Source organism: Protopterus annectens, chromosome 4.part1 (assembly GCF_019279795.1).
Source record: "Protopterus annectens isolate FY-2018-M chromosome 4.part1, PAN1.0, whole genome shotgun sequence".
Lineage (NCBI taxonomy): Eukaryota > Metazoa > Chordata > Ceratodontiformes > Protopteridae > Protopterus > Protopterus annectens.
In genome coordinates, this window is record NC_056734.1 from 504,535,964 (window position 1) to 504,553,448 (window position 17,485).

The 17,485-nt window shown below is 36.2% G+C and overlaps 1 protein-coding gene across 1 annotated transcript in view; it reads right to left on the bottom strand.

Moving 5' to 3' along the window:
- LOC122801240 (FERM, ARHGEF and pleckstrin domain-containing protein 2-like) overlaps nucleotides 1-17,485 on the bottom strand; it is a 963,231-nt gene that overhangs the window by 371,707 nt on the left and 574,039 nt on the right. The window contains exon 9 of the mRNA XM_044070791.1: nucleotides 2,788-2,856. Within this exon, the coding sequence (XP_043926726.1) occupies nucleotides 2,788-2,856 (69 nt within the window). The remainder of the gene's footprint in view (nucleotides 1-2,787; nucleotides 2,857-17,485) is intronic.

Consider the following 17,485-nt stretch of genomic DNA (forward strand, 5'->3'; position numbering starts at 1 on the left):
CATATTGTTCCCAAATACTTACAAATCTCAACTCCATTTTACTTACCAAGTTAGAGTCGACCTATCACAAGCTAGTTAGATGTGCAGCACAACAAATCGATAAATTCCACCACTGTCTCTTCCTATATTTCTAAACTGGATTGAACTACCTCACCTGCTTCTCCAATCTCAGCTCCAAATCATACACTCCATTCTTTATCAGCCTGCCTTTTGTCCAGCACTATCATCTCTCATCTCCCACTACACCCCTACTAGGCATCTCTGGAGCTCATCCCAAGACCTATTAAAAGTCTACAAACCCAAGTCAAAAATTGGGTGTAACACATATAGCTACCACCCCTCCATTGCTTGGAATAAACTCCCACTTGAAATCAGGACCCTCACGCACCTCAAACAATTTAAATCTGACACCAAAGACTATTTTAAAAGTCATTGGACTTGCCACTGTCCTCATGCTCCCTGACCAAAGCCATTTTACAAAGTAACCATCTATATCGGTTACTCCTGTCTTTCCCCCAAAAATTCACCCTCTCTCCCTTTCTCATTCTACTCTTTTCCTTCTCCCATTACTACCTCTAAACCTCCCTTTCTATTTCTAAATCTGCAAACGCCACTTGACTTACTGCTACTGTCTAAGTAATACGTAGTATAAATATCAAAAGCTTATGTAACTTTCTATGCATTTGTATCCTAATAACAGCGTTCCCGTTAACATTCCTGTTATCTACTTTTGTTTTTTATACTTGTAAAGTTTTTGTGATTACGGTATGAATTTAAATTACCATTGTATTCAACTTTTTTTTTTTTTTTTTACTAATTTGTATGTACTTACAGAGCTTTTCTCCCCGGGCCTCCACTGAAAAAGGGCTTTGGCTCAGTTGGACACTCCCGGTCAACAAATGTAAAATAAATGGATAAGTAAATCCTTTGACTGTGTGATTAACTTTTAGGTCACCGTAATGTATACATTTAATTCTAAATGCTACGCATTATTTTACTTACTAATTGGTGTGTTTTCACATTTTTAAGCAAAATTTTTAAGATTATAAAGACTGCACAGAAATAAAAGTATGATTTTTTTAAATTATACATTTTAAAATTAGCAAACCCATACAATTAAAGGTCTGATCAGCTGCAATGTAAATGATCCTATTACACTGCTCCTAGCTATAGATGACTAATTATTTCATTTTATTTTTAAATAGTCAAATGGTAGAAATTCACCAGTGTTAAAACCAACAGCCACTCAAATGTCAACAGTCAGGGTACTCAGAGTAATCATTCCCTTGTCAGCCCTGCTGAGATGCAGCCTGCAGTTTGAGCACTTCTGTCCTTGTCAAACACCCTGAGGTTCAAAACACTGAAGTCTCATCTCAGACCCTCATTGTTCAGCTCAGCCTTCCTCTTTGTGAACCTCTTGCTTTTTTTGTTGTTACTTGAAGCCTGAAGCAGCAGTGGGCAACTGTGAAAGTTTTTACCAAGATAATAAAGCAGACTTGCATTTTAGACTCATGGTTCTGGGATACTTAGATTTTTGCTCAAACCTCATGCTAAACACTCCTGAGTCTGGCTTATCAGTGACACACAAAAAAGCTGTTAGGAACGTTACAGCTTTGTTTTTACTCCATACCTCCACCCGTAAAAAAATCATACCAAAGGATCAGAAGAAATAGGAACTTTTTTTTTTTTTTAGTTATTGAAACAGGAAGTTTTTATATACTAAACCTTATACAGTTAATAACAGGTGACATTAGTCTTGGCTTAATTTTTTAATAAGATATGTACTGACAAACATGCATGGCTTAATATTTTAATAAGATATGTACTCACAAACATGCATGGCTTAATATTTTAATAAGATATGTACTCACAAACATGCATGACTTTAAGATGAGCGTCAGTAAATCTAAGCGAAGCAAGAGTAAAACTGAGAGCCAAAATCATAGTACTGTGTGTAAATCATAGCAGATGAGAGATATAATTTACTTACTCCACAGGCAAATTTAACACATTTGCCTCAATAATAACTGCTTTCGAATACATGCACATTTAAAACTGCAGTATTATGTTGCATCATATATTTGGCAAATACCATAGATGAATCATCCAAATGATAATGAGAACATTATGTGAAAGGATCAGTCATTTGCCTGTCATCAAAAACACTACTCAGAGCATCATTTGTTAACTTTGCAGTAAAATCTCTCTCTGTTGTTTAGCAACTCCAAGCCCCCCCCCCCCCACTAGTGTACCTTCTGTGTGGAGTCTATATGTTCTCCCTGTATTCACATGGGTTTTCTCTGGCTACTCCAGTTTCCTCCCACAGTCCAAAGACATTTGGACTGGGCACTCTAAATTAGCCATAGGAGTGAATGTGTGTAGAAGCGAGTGGTATGGAAGGACAACCGTGATAGGGCTAGCCACCCGATGGTGTAAACTTTGGCTCTAGATGATAGTTACTATTGAAGTGACACCCCAACCCCATGTGGAACATGAGAAAATGAGTTGTGGATGGACAAACTCCTTCCCAAATGGCAGTCTACACTTTCCTTCCAACTGGTCATTTGTGTTGCAGTGCTCTTATAACTGTTTCCTATAAAATGGAAGAGTGGAAAAAGAACCAATATTTTATGAAATGTATTAATCTCAACACTGACAACATAAAAAGTTATGGCAGTTCTTTGAAATTATAAATACCAAGCAAACTAAAGCAAGAACTTGGTTTTCATTCATTTCATACAGCAAAGCAAGCAATTCATTTTATGAAGCCTGAAACTTAGGACTTACAAGGAAAAACATTCTTTGTTGCAGGCCTTTCTTTGTCAGTTTGCAGAGGCAGCCTTCACGGATGAACTCCTGCAAAACAAAAAAATAAGATAGAAGGTTCATTTACACGACACAAGTTTTTTAATCAATAAGTGCATACTGCACAAAGTGTTCTGCCACAAACTAAAGTACAGCATTCAAGGCCCCTTTTTTGCCCAAAAGTGATTTTCATTTGTGAAGTACACTGAGATAATCTCAAGCATTCTGATTCTCTCATTAGACACTACCTATAAATATTACAAGCAAAGCCCAACCAAATAATGTAATTTGTAAAAAAAAAAAAAAAAAAAAAATATATATATATATATACACACACACACAGACACACATTTCTGTTTGATACCTGAACATGTAAACTGCCCCAAAACAGCTTTCAGTTACGACAAGTCCAAAAGCAAAACAATGCTATTGTTTTATACAGAAAATTAAAATTAAGTAAGTCTTACTCATTGGAACTAATTAATGTGAAGTACAAATTATTATTATTGAACATGTGGGAGAAACAGACAAATGTAGGTTTTATATAACAGAATTGGAAGGTCACATATCTTGTTGCTGGTTGTGATATACTAATGGAAAATCACGAGCACGAAAAAAAATGTCAGGAGGACTGTATACTGAAAGGCATAATAATGTGGTAAGACTGTTACATTGTGGATTGTGCAAACATTATAATATTGAAGTAGTTGACAAACACTGGAAACATGAGCCACAAAGCATCATAGAAAATGAAATCTACATTACTTGGGATCATCCACTACCAACAATTCAAAAAATAGATGCAAGAAAACCAGATGTATTAGTTTATGAAAAGAAGACAAAAGTAGCATTGATCATTGAAATTGCTACACCCAGTGACTACAGTGTCTTACGCATGACAGAGACACATTGTCATAAAATAACAGGATTTGCAGGAAGAAACAAGGGCAGTTGGGAAGAAATATACCCAGACAGTTCCTGTAGTAGTAGGAGCAAAGGGTCTTACAAAAAATAATTTACAATCATAGTTAGATATACTATTGATACATGCAACTCTATACGAATTGCAGAGGGAATCATGACTGGGCACACTGCGGGTGCTGCGAAGACCACTTCTGGCTAACATCAAAGACTGAAACAATACTAGTTCCATGACCTTTAATCATACATTGACTTAGGAATGGGGTCAATTCCCGTTATGGTATTAGAAACCCAAAAGACTTGAAGAAATTAGAAAAAGAGTGATTCTGAAATAACTCAAGCATTTTATAAATAACAATTTTAGTTTGTTGGTAATGACAGGATAACAACCAGCTAAGACACAGAATTCTTTCCGTCCTCTTCATTATGAATTTAGTGCATTACACAGTAAATCTGGGTCCATGGTATAGACAGGTGAAGCTCCGATTACATCCTAGGTAACTCAGAAACAACTGTCAGCTAGAGTGCTGGAAAAGCCAGACTGGGACAGTAGGAATAAGTGTCTAATTCTGGCTACTTCATCCAGCATGGAAGGAGTCAGGGTAAGAGACAACAAGGAAGTAAAAAAGGTTAGTATATGCACCCAAGTATGGTATCAGCCAAGAGAGGAGTACATGTAAAACTCTGCATGCAACCAGGGGACAAAATATAGCAACTACATCTTCAAGACTGCCATAATGAGAGGAAAAATCCTATGGCTGCCTGGGTATTCAAGAGTCTAAGCTCATCTAACAACACTGGCTGTCAGAATTTAAAGTATCAAAATCTAAATATCTACTGGAAAGTAGGGAGGCTCAAAAGGGTGACATTGTTTATCTTGTTCAGCTGAGTCACCCTATGAGATATGCTTCATTGTTTTTTCTACATAAAGAAGCATATAAACATTTTTTGAGACGATAAGTCCCCATACCCCACCCATTTGGGAGGGGAGTGGCCCACATCATCTTTACTTAAAGATACAAACTCCATGTTCATATACAACAGTGGAAAAAAGTGAAAAAAAAAACACACAGAAGTGCACCATTTGCTTGCACATTTAAAAAAATGTGGTTTCAAAAAAACATGATAAAGAAAAGTTGCAAAAAAGCTGCTCATAGAAACTATACTTGCCAGACCATGGGGTAAAACTGGTACAGCTGCAGATGTGATGGGAAAGAATAATCTCAAAGGGTGACAGGAGGGGCTGATGGTCAGTAGACTTAGAAAAAAAGACCAGGACAAAAAAAAGTTAGCCAAATCACTTCTGGTAAAGGCTAATGATATAACTAATTATTTGGTTGAATATACTTTGTATATCACACAACAGAGGCTGAATATATATTCTGAAGAAAACATAACAAATCTGTGGTTGCACCATTGTTTAAGAAAAAGTTGTGTGTGTAGTGATAAAGTTCTTTTACTACTTCCATTTTTAAATGTATGTATGTTCCCTCCTGGATTTTAAACTTTAAGAGCACTATAGGTATCCAAGAACTTGGCAAAAACTCTAGTTATTTGAAGCAAAGGGGTTGTAGTTTCTCTCCTGTCATTGCTTCTCTTGGACTCTGGACTTGCTCCTAGTCGCTAGCTAAGGTTAAACTGGAAGGGAATGAGGGGTTGCATCTGTTTGCATCTAAAGCAGGAACAACAGAAACAAGAATGCCTCTAGAGACATTCATTTTAAGGCAGTTTGACTTTCCATAACAAAGGTTATTCAAGTGTAGCAGTCCACAGGTATAGAACTTTAATAATTTTTGCATAGATGATCTTTTGGATGGGAAGGGGTGCTGTTGAAATGTACTGCATATTGTATGTATGCCAAATCTTTGCAAATCTTAAGAGAAGGTAGTGGTGCCTATATTAAGTGCAAGTGTCTTATTAAATGGTATGAGGTTGCTACAATACAAACATTTCAAAAAAAGACAGGATGTCAGACTAATACAGAAAACCTTCAGCAATTCTCAGCCACTGGTAATTATAAGTGCAATAATTCAGGATTAAAAAAATGAGACATACCCTAAAGTCAGTAACATTTTAGAGGCTGTGGCTATGATGTTGAGCCTGTATTCAAGTTGAGCAAGGAGGACTATTTTGCCTACTGCAGCTCAAGCTGGTTTGGAGCGAAAGTGAAAGATCTTCCAGAATCAGAGAGAACTGATCTTTTTTCTAGTGTTTTCAATGTGGCTTTGGAAGTTAAGTGACTGATCTAGCCATCAACCTAAGTATTTAGAAGATGTGATTATTTCTATTAGGCAATCACTTACTTCATCATTGTTAATATTTTTAGAAGTCTTTAACTTTTGTGAGGTTCCAAATATCATACTTTTTGTTTTAGAGGGGTTAGGAGAAGCTTATGGCTGCTTAGCCAAGAATTAAGTGAGTGGAGGTCAGACTGAAGTTGGGTTTGAATAGCTGAATATGAGGGACTGGACTGAAGAATAACCATGTCATTGGCATAAAGATTCATAGGAAAGTTAGGGAGATCAGAGTGCAGCTTGTTAATAAAGATTAAAAGCAAAAGAGGGGCAAGTATGGATCTGGTAAGGGGTGCTGGCAATGACAAAGATGGGCCTATTTGTTAAGAAATGTTGGAACTAGGTGACCATGATGGATCTAACAATGATCTCTTGGTGGTAGAGAAGGAACAGGAAGTGGTCAATTAGATTAAAAGCTTTGGTAAGGTCAATGAAGAGAGCTCCTTAAAGGTTTCCTTTATCCATTCTGAGAAGGATCTCCTCTGTAAATGACCACAGTGCTCAGGCCAGCCAAGAATCCATGCTGTTTAAGAGTGAGAAGGTGGTACTGTTGGATGTAATGGATGGCTTTAGATTCAACTAAAATGAACATATTTCAGTTGTATGGGAGAATATATATTACATGTAACAATTATATAAATAAGGCCATATTAAGTTATTTGTAATTTCAGTAGAGGAAGCTTTGATATTCATCCTATTAAGATTAGGAACAGAAATACACAGAAATTTTAATTTCATACATTCTTATCAGACTAACTCTAACACTGATGACTATTTATTATATATAATTATTTTGCTATTTTATAAGGGTTAAGAAATATTCTTCCATGTGAAAGTGTACCAATAGTAAGAAAGAGAAGTGCCACTAATGAAATTTAATGTCAGAATCATTTTACATTCAGGGATTCTTTGATTTTCCTCAATTTTTTTTTCCCCAAAACTTTTTATATTGTCTTTAAAACAAATAAAAATGTTATAAAGGACTGGCAGATTAGCTTTAGAATCATTCTTCTTGTACAGCATAAAATATATTCTATTAATTTTGGAATATTTTATTCTGAACTTGTAGAAGCTCAAGAAAATCATGAAGAGCATAGTTTCTAATTCCTTGTAAAATTACAAATTATGTAGGTTTAAATTTAATTCTGAAATTGTTTGTAATAAAAATTCAAACAGCTAAAAACTGCAACAGATTCACCAATAAGTGCCTCTCACCGCTTCCTCGCCAAAGCGAAATAATAGCAGCACTTCCTCGCCAAAGCAAAATAATAGCAGCTAAACAGAATAAGATTCCTTCACTTCTTGGACTTCACACGAACTAATAGTTTATTCACAGCCAAACGAAAACACAGTTAAAATCCGATCCCAAATACATGAATTGAGTATTAATAAAGCAGTTATACAAACAAGAGTTAAGCACTTTCACCCAACATACTGGGCTCTTCCTCAGAACTGCTTCTACTACTCAACTGGCATTTTAAATAAACTTTTTGGCGCAAAAAAGTTTAAATTTATGTGTATTCTTTTAAAGCAACAGTAATGTTTAAATGCATTCAGTTCTCTTCCATTCTGACTTGTCAATTATGTCAATATTTCTTCGCTTATTCATAATATCAAATGGTCTAAAAACATTTCATATATGCCTTTCAAATGAAACTAGGCTATTCTCTTATATATACAGTTCATAAATATTATAAAAATATAACTAAAAATATATGTCTAAAAATATTTATAAAAACATATCCAAACATTATTGCGCTCGCTGTAACGTTAGGACTACTATATGATCTCTCTACGTCAATAGATATCTTATAAATAAATTTGTACTTATATTGTACATAAATTATACAAAAATGATACAAAAATTATTATATCTACTATATTAAAAACATATGAATCAATATCTACTAAATAAATTCAAATATATTGTAATAAATACTATGTAATACTATATAAAATATATTCAAATATATAAATAAATACAATCAATACCATAATCTACAAATGGCTTTATTAATACTCAATTCATGTATTTGGGATCGGATTTATCTGTGTTTTCGTTTGGCTGTGAATAAACTATTAGTTCGTGTGAAGTCCAAGAAGTGAAGGAATCTTATTCTGTTTAACTGCTATTATTTCGCTTTGGCGAGGAAGCGCTGCTATTATTTCACTTTGGCGAGGAAGCGGTGAGAGGCACTTATTGGTGAATCCATTGCAGTTTTTAGCTGTTTGGTTTGTTGTTTGGCTGAGCTGAAAGTGTTTTCTGTAATAAAAATTCCAAAAAAACAGTAAGCAAGTAAATGTTCAGCCAGACACCAACAGCAAAAAGCAAATACAAAAATAAAAAAATGGTCATATGAAGTATGGCTTAATATTCATAAAACACTTTATTACAAGTAAAATCAGGTAAACACTTTCACCACCATCCCAGTGGCTTCCTCAGACCATATATAACAATTTTTAAAAAACATCATTTTAAACTCAGTTTTTAAGTTCCTAATTCAAGATAACTCACTACACCTTACACTCAATTTAGCATAACTATTTCTTCATACATTATGCGCATGTCTCTAACGTCCCTACACAGACGTATATGTTAACTTAGAGACATAATCCAACATTACCCCACACAATAGTGTAATCCATCTTGCCCATATGAACATTCCAGCCTACAATACGTGTTTTAAAGCATTTAAATATCAAGATTATGTAACAATAATATATACTGAGAATACATTAAACCAATCACACTCCCCCTTTTATTCTCGCTCATACATTGTACGCACATCTCCATCATGTTAAAAGCATCGTTGTTGTGGCTTTCGGCTTTTCCCGGTTAGGGGTCGCCACAGCGGAACTCCGGTCCGCTAATGATTGGTAGTTGATTTTTACATGCCAAGTTACCAGCCCTGACGCACAACCTTCAACGAAGGTACGCCCATTCACGCATGTCTCCACGCAGAAAACGCTCTAGCTGTGAATCGAACCGGACAGTGTCTTACTGTGAGGTGACAATGCTACCGTAAAAATCACTATATCCTAGGAACTTATTCTTCAATAACCCCACACCTCCCAATGCATGCTGACAACATATGCATTTACAGTTTAGATCTAATAATACAACAAATATATAAAAAAATATATATAAGGGGTAATGTCTCTGATGTCCCTTCACAGACATAGATGTTAACTTAAAGAGACATAATCCCACTTAACAATGCAATCCATCCTGCCCATATAGGTACTCCAATCTTTAATACATACATTCTAAAACATATAAATATCTATATAAATATCAAGAATACATAGTGATGGTATAGAATGTGCATACATTAAACCGATCACACTACCCCTTTCCTCACTCGTACGCCGTACGCATATCTACATGTCAGAAGCATCATGTAAATCAATAGACCATAGGAACTTATTCTTAAATAACCCCACATCTCCCCATACATATGAACTACATATGCATTTACATTTTAAATAATAAAAAATTCCCTAGGTATAACATACTTTAACATTGCCCCATGCGATATTTCCATCCATCTTAGGCACACACACATTCTAAGCTAATTCAGTAAATACATTGTAAACTATAATGGATGTGTGTGTATAAGAAATACATCAATGTTAAAAAAGGCTTATCAATACATGTCCAACTTATATGGGCTCATTACAACTCTATACTGTTGGGATCTCATGCATTATATATAACTTCATAAAGAATGTAAGTGCATACTAATCCAAGGGATCATTTCCCCCACGCATAGCACCCCATTACGTATTAACTACAAATGCATTCTACAAATATATATAAAAATATATAAAAAGATATACAGCAAAAATATGTCAATCTTAAATGCATATATTAAATCTAATCAGTTAATTATTGCACATGTATTGTTATCTCAATCATTTCGTATCTTTTGATTTCAAGAGCATCTAACTATATAACCATCTATATGTAGAGTGATTATATTACTTGGGGCACCCATACATTACTGCCCCCTTCTGTCTTTTTGCAAAATGCACTCAAACAATATATATTGAAGTATTTCATGTCTTTGTATATTTATGAGGTAATATATTCATTTCCTAACTCCCCAGGCATCTAGTATTGGTTTAACTGACACCTTCCCATTTAATCCATAACCTTTCTCTGCTCTCAGTTTTAAAATCCATCCAAGTTCACTAGTTAGTTAAACCAATACTAGATGCCCGGGGAGTTAGGAAATGAATATATTACCTGATATATATACATACACACACAGACAAGAAATACTTCAATATATATTGCGTTTATGCGTGCATTTTGCAAAAAGACAGAAGGCGGCAGTAATGTATGGGTGCCCCAAGTAATATAATCACTCTACATATAGATGGTTATATAGTTAGATGCTCTTGAAATCAAAAGATACGAAATGATTGAGATAACAATACATGTGCAATAATTAACTGATTAGATTTAATATATGCATTTATGATTGACATTTTTACTGTATGTCTTTTTATATATTTTTATATATATATTTGTAGAATACATTTGTAGTTAATACGTAATGGGGTGCTATGCGTGGGGGAAATGATCCCTTGGATTAGTATGCACTTACATTCTTTATGAAGTTATATATAATGTATGAGATCCTAACAGTATAGAGTTGTAATGAGCCCATATAAGTTGGACATGTATTAATGATGACCCTTTTTTGACATCGATGTGTTTTTTATACACACATCCATTACAGTTTAGAATATATTTACTGAATTAGCTTAGAATGTGTGTGTGCCTAAGATGGATGGAAATATCGCATGGGCCAATGTTAAAGTATGCTATACCTAGGGAATTTTTTATTATTTAAAATGTAAATGCATATGTAGTTAATATGTATGGGGAGATGATGGGTTATTTAAGAATAAGTTCATATGGTCTATTGATTCACATGATGCTTCTGACATGTTGTAGATATGCGTACAGTGTACGAGCGAGAAAGGGGTAGTGTTATCGGTTTAATGTAAGCACAATCTATACCATTGCTATGTATTCTTGATAGTTATATAAATATTTATATGTTTTAGAATATATGCATTACTGATTGCAATATCTATATGGGCAAGATGGATTGCATTTTTAAGTGGGATTATGTCTCTAAGTTAACATCTATGTCCGTGAAGGGACATCAGACATTTATTACCCCTTATATATATTTTTTATATATTTTTGTATTATTAGATCTAGAATGTAAATGCATATGTTGTCAGTATGCATTGAGAGGTGTGGGGTTATTGAAGAACAAGTTCCTATTATATACTGATTCTTATGATGCTTTTAACATGCTGGAGATATGCGTACAATGCACGAGTGAGAAAAGAGCGGGAGTGTGATTGGTTTAATGTATGCTCAATACATATTACTGTTACATAATCTTGATATTTAAATGCTTTAAAACACATGTATAGTAGGCTGGAATGTTCATATGGGCAAGATGGATTACACTATTGAGTGGGGTAATGTTGGATTATGTCTCTACGTTAACATCTGCGTCCATGTAGGGATGTTAGACACATGCATAATGTATGAAGAAATGGTTACTCTAAACTGAGTGTAAGGTGTAGTGAGTTATCTTGAACTAGGAACTTAAAAAGTGAGTATAAAATGATGTTTTTTAAAAATTATGTTATACACGGTCTGAGGAAGCCATTGGGATGGTGGTGAAAGCACTTAACTTTTATTTTTATTTTTTTTTTATTATTTTACATTTGTTGACCGGGCAGGTCCGACTGTATATATGTCCGTTTTCAGCAGAGGCCCGGGGAGAAAAGCTCCAAAAGCATACATTAATAACAGAGAAAAAAATTAGCTATGAGAAGATTCATTAGCATATATTTGCAGAAGAAATATTAGAAATTAACAACAAAAACTATAAATTTAATAGGTGTACAAATTGAGTATGATAGAAGAAATAGGGAAGTGTTAGTTGAAGTTCTGTAATCAGAAAAAAAGGAAGTACTTGTGAGGATATAGAAAACTAGTCAGGGTTAGTACATGGGCAGAGCCAGTGGGTTTTGAGGTGAGATTTGAGTTGGGATTTAAAGCGGAGAGCAGAGTGCAGTGAGATTGTCAGGAAGGGTGTTCCAGATTTTTCCTACTATGTTTGAGAACAGAGAGTTTCCGGCCATGTTACAGGATTTACAAGTGGAAATAAGTTTATTAGAAGAGCGTAGGCTTTTAAGATTGCAGTAAGGAGTAATAAGAGTAGTGAGTATGGGGGTATTAAAGGGTTTATACATGATTTTATGGGCTATGGAGAGTTGGTGAAATAAGATTAGGTTATGTAGCTCAAGCCATCCTAATTGGATTAAGTTTATGCAGTGGTGAGTTCTAAAAGTAGAGCCAGAGGCAAATCTAGCAATACTGTTGTAGGCAACAGCGATTTTGCTGAGGTTAGCTTTGTACAGATTAGTGTAGATAGAGGCAAAAAGGAGGGTGGAAATTAGGTGTGAGTGGGCGATGGATGCTCTGGCAAGTGGAGTAAGGAATGGTTTAATTCTGTACAATGAGCCTAGTTTTCTGTTAACTAGTTTTATAGTGTTGTTAAGGTGAGTGTCGAAGCTTAGATTTTTGTCAAACTCCACTCCTAGGAGCTTGGTAGATGGGTCAGGGGAAATATAGGTGCCATTACTTGACAAGACAGAGAAGTTGAGTGGAGATGATTTACAGGTGGGGGAGAAAAATAATAATTTGGTTTTCTTGGGGTTTAAGATTAAGCATCACTTTAGGAACCACATTTCTACAGTTTGGAATGTCTGTTGGGTGATAGAGTGAAGTTCGGAGGGGGAAGAGGCAGAACAAATCAGAGTAGAATCATCTGCATATTGTATACAGGTTACAAGAGGAATAGTAGTAGGAAGATCATTTATGAAAATTGAAAACAGAAGAGGGCCAAGAATTTAGCCTTGGGGAACTCCAAGGGAAATGGGTAGGTGGTTGGATAAGTTATTGTGCAAAAGAACTGCCTGCTGTCTGTTATGAAGACAGGAGTGGAACCACTTAATTGCACTTGTGTCTAGTGCAAAAGATTTAAGTAAGTTTATTAGTATTTCGTGATTGACCATATCGAAGGCTTTGGATAGATCAATAAAGAGAGCAAAGGTAAGGATGCAATTATTCCGGTTTTTGTTGATGCAGTCAGTGAAGGAAAGGAGGGCAGTTGTGGTGCTGTGGAATGGTCTAAAGCCATGTTGACAGTCAGCTAGTAGATTATAATTTAAGAGGTGATTTATAAGTTGTTTTTGGATGCATTTTGCCATGATTTTAGCTAGGGGGGAGAGTTTGAGAGTTCAGTTGAGTTACCAGCTTTGTGCAGCAGAATAATATGTGATATTTTCCAAATTGATGGAATGTAGCCTTCAATGAAGGTTCTGTTAATTAGGATGGAAATGGGATAGGCTAACGTTTTAGCTGCAATTTTTAGATATTGAGCTGGTAGCTGGTCAGCTGATGGAGAGGAGGATTTCAGTTTGTGGAGCAGAGAGCATATTAGTGATGTGGGTACAGGTTGCAGTTGAAATAAGGGAAAAGAAGTATTAGAGGAGGTGGACAGGGAGGGGATATCTGGGGAAAGTTGATTAGATACAGACTGGATAGTTTCAGTAAAGAAGGTGTTGAAGGCATCAGCAGTTTGTTTTGGGTTGTTTAGGGAAGTGCCTGAAGGGCATGGGGTGTCAGAGTGGCCATGCTTTAAGAGTCTACTTATTCCTGCCCAGAACTTTTGTGGATTATGTTGATTAGCTTTTTGTAGGTGGCAGTAATGGTTTCTTTTATTTAGATGTATGGCTGTTTTTGTAATGTTTCTTATTTGCCTAAAGTTTAGTTGGTCAATGAGATCTTCAGTTCTACAGTATTTAGTCCAGAGTTTATTTTTCAGAATAATTTTATGCCTTGTGTCCTTTGATAGCCAAGGTGCGGGTTTTGAGCTAATTCTGACAGATCTTGAGGGAGCATGTGAGTCTAGAATAGATAGGAATTTTGAGTTGAAGTATGAGAGAGCATCATCCAGTGGAAGGTGTTTAAGAGGGGACCAGTTACAGGCTGTAAGTTCAGCTTTGAAGGTTGCAGGGTTAAAGTTTTTATTAGTTCTGACCATTTTGAATTTAGCTGGGTTAGGGGTATCAGTTTTATGTCTGATTAAGTATGTAAGTGCATGGTCACTTAAGTCATCAGGTAGTGTTCCTACTGTATAAGTTAGGCGGTGACGATTAATCAGAATCCAGTCTAATATGCTTTCTTTGTTATTAGCTTGAATGGTTTGTATAAAACCATGGAGATTTAAGAGGGTGGGAGGGTCTACTGAGGGGCAGGTTATCCAGATGATGTTGACATCGCCCAGGACTATTGTTTCTTGTGGGAAATAAATGGAGAGCCAGCTGAGGATCTCTTCTAGGGTACTAATGTTATTTCCAGGGGGAAGGTATACGCAGATTATGTAGATGGATTTATGGGTATTAAGCTGAAGTTTGGAGATAAGGATTTAGGCATTACTTACAGAGGGAGGTTTGTCATGTAAGACAGTAATTTGCATTCCTGTTTTGTAAATAATTGCTATCCCACCACCCTTTTTAGCTTTACGGTCCAGTCTGTGGATGTTATAGCCAGGGGGAATAATCTCACTGTCTTGGGTTGCTTGTTTAAGACAAGTTTCAGACAGGCAAAGGATGTCGAATGAGTGTATGTCTAGAAGAGCATGGAGCTGGGTAATTTTATTATTAATACTATGGATGTTAAGGTGAGCTATAGAGAGAAAGTTAGGGGGTTTGGAGAGTAGATTAGAACTGGAGGGTGGAAGACTGGTGGGGTTAAAAGTGGTAGTGTTATTTGGGCCAGGGTTGGGATGAATGTCACCTGCTTGTAGGGAGATAAGTAATCTTTTTATTAGGAGTGAGGGTTTAGTGAAAATGTGTGGGGATTTTTTGTGTACATGATTACTGTAGGTAATGTGGACCTTTCTATGAAATTTTGCAAGAAGGTAGCTGGGAGAAGAAATTATGTTAGAACAGGCTTGGAATGTGTTAAGGGTTGTGAGCTAGCAATTTGAGTGAAGGTGTGTGATTCCAGTAGGGTAAGTTGTTCATAAGAGGTGAGAAGGTAGGGTAAGAGAATGAAAGGAAAAAGTGAGAATAGGAGGATGTGTTTTAAATTGGTTGAAGTAAGTAGGTAAGGCATAGTGACAGGACAAGTGTATGAAAGTAAATTGGGAATAAGACAAGGAAGTGAAGACAGGAAGGGAGGATAGGTAAGAGAGTCAACTGAAAGGATGCAGGTGGTTAGTTATTGGTAGAGCTAGATGGGAGGGGTAAAATGTGATTGGTGTGAGGAGGAGGGGGTGTGGTAAAGGAGTACAAGTTTAGGAGTTGTAAGGGTGGCTGGGATTTGGGGGTGGGGTAGGGTAGGGGAGCGGAGTGAGCCCGCAGGGTGAATGGAGCGGGTTCAGACGAAGTGGAGGAAAGCAGTCTGAAGACAATCAGTGAAAGGGAGGTGAGGTGAGTAAGAGTGGGTAAAAGGAGTGAGAAAGGGGGTTAAGCTGAAGATCTTAATAGAGAAAGGAAATAAATCTAACAGTATCGGACAAGAGGAAAGGATTGGAAGTATTAGGTATAGCAGCGAGTAATTTAGTTAGGTTTAATGCAGTGCATAGAGAAAGTAAGGTAAAATAACTTTGCAAGTTAGGGTGACATCTAGTGGACAAAACAATTACAGAAAAAGGTAATTAGCAGGTAATAGCATGAGCAGGAGAGAAAAGGAAAATAATTACTCAGGCCAGGAAAGGAGTGAGGAGGACAGGCCAGAAGAGAAGAAAGCAGCAACTAGTGTGAGGCAAGGGTGGGTGCGGCTATGAGTCCTTACTAAATAGCATCACAGAAGGCCAGGGGCATAAAAAAATAATTCTCATTTATACAAAAATGTAAAAAGAGTAAAATTAGCTAGATGAAGGAACACATACTTTCTAGCATCCTTAAATACAGGGTTCAGAGTAGTGAGACCATAACTTTGAGGTAGCAGGGAATGAGGCAGTAGAAGGTCCTTTAAATGGGTTCTTGCTTGCCAGGAAAAATACTGTATGTCCAGGGAGAAGGGACAAGTTAAAGAGTTTCTAGCTTCCTTAAATAAAGGGTTCAGAGTAGTGAGACCAAAACTTTGAGGTAGCAGGGAATGAGGCAGTAGAAGGTCCTTTAAATGGGTTCTTACTTGCCAGGAAAAATCCCGTATGTCCAGGGAGTAGGGACAAGTTAAAGAGTTTCTAGCTTCCTTAAATACAGGGTTCAGAGTAGTGAGACCAAAACTTTGAGGTAGCAGGGAATGAGGCAGTAGAAGGTCCTTTAAATGGGTTCTTGCTTGCCAGGAAAAATCCTGTATGTCCAGGGAGTAGGGACAAGTTAAAGAGTAGCACAGGATCACTACGGTTAGGAAAGCAAAGCAGCCTGGGGTAAACTAGGATAAAGATTACCTAATTTTACTTGTAATAAATTGTTTTATGAATATTAAGCCGTACTTCATACGACCGTTTTTTATTTGATTGACTAAAACCCCATTTTTGAAAGTGTTAAACTAACCTATAAATTTATTTTTCCCAAGTGTAATAGCTTTTTTGTGTCTGTTTTAAATTGGATAGTAGAATTCCACAAGTGATTCCTTGAAAACAATGACTAGAATGTTTTATTAAGGCCTAACAGATTTTGCTGCACCTGCATTAGCCTCCAACTTCACTCCCACCATCAATTACAGTGAAGGCAGACATAAATGACTCATTTGTTGATTTGTGCTAACCAGTAACAGAAAAAATGAGAATCCTCACTGTGATTGAAATAGAAAAAAAAAGTCTGTGGAGACTGCCAAGCTGTATGAAAAAAACAAGTCTTTGATACATAAGAACAAAGACAAAATTCATGCCAGTTTTTCTGTCACACCCCAGTCTGCAAAATTTGCTGGCACAGTGTGTGATACGGAGCTACACAAGGCAGAAAAAGCTTTGAGTCTATTGGTGGAAGATGTGATTAGAAAAAGGGTGCCTATTTATGGTAATGCATTATGGTAAAAGGCATACAAAATGAAACAGGAAAGAACTTAGCCATTTCCAGCAAACAAGGGTTGGCTGCATAGATTCAAAATATGGTTTGATCTAAAAAATATAAAAATTACTGGAGAATCTGCTGTTAAGAGTGTTTCTGCCATGCTACAAGCAGACTTTAAAAAAATCATTGAAGAGAAAGATCATCATCCTAGTTAAGTTTGTAATTGTGACAAAACAGCCTGTTTGGAAAGATGATGTTTGAGAGGACCTAAATCCATAAAACTGTAAAACAAACACTAGGCTTTAAAACATTGAAGGACAGCTAACGCTGCTACTGTGTGGCAACGTGTCCAGTCGCATAATCAAACCCAGTGTTGTTTACTGAGCAAGGAATCC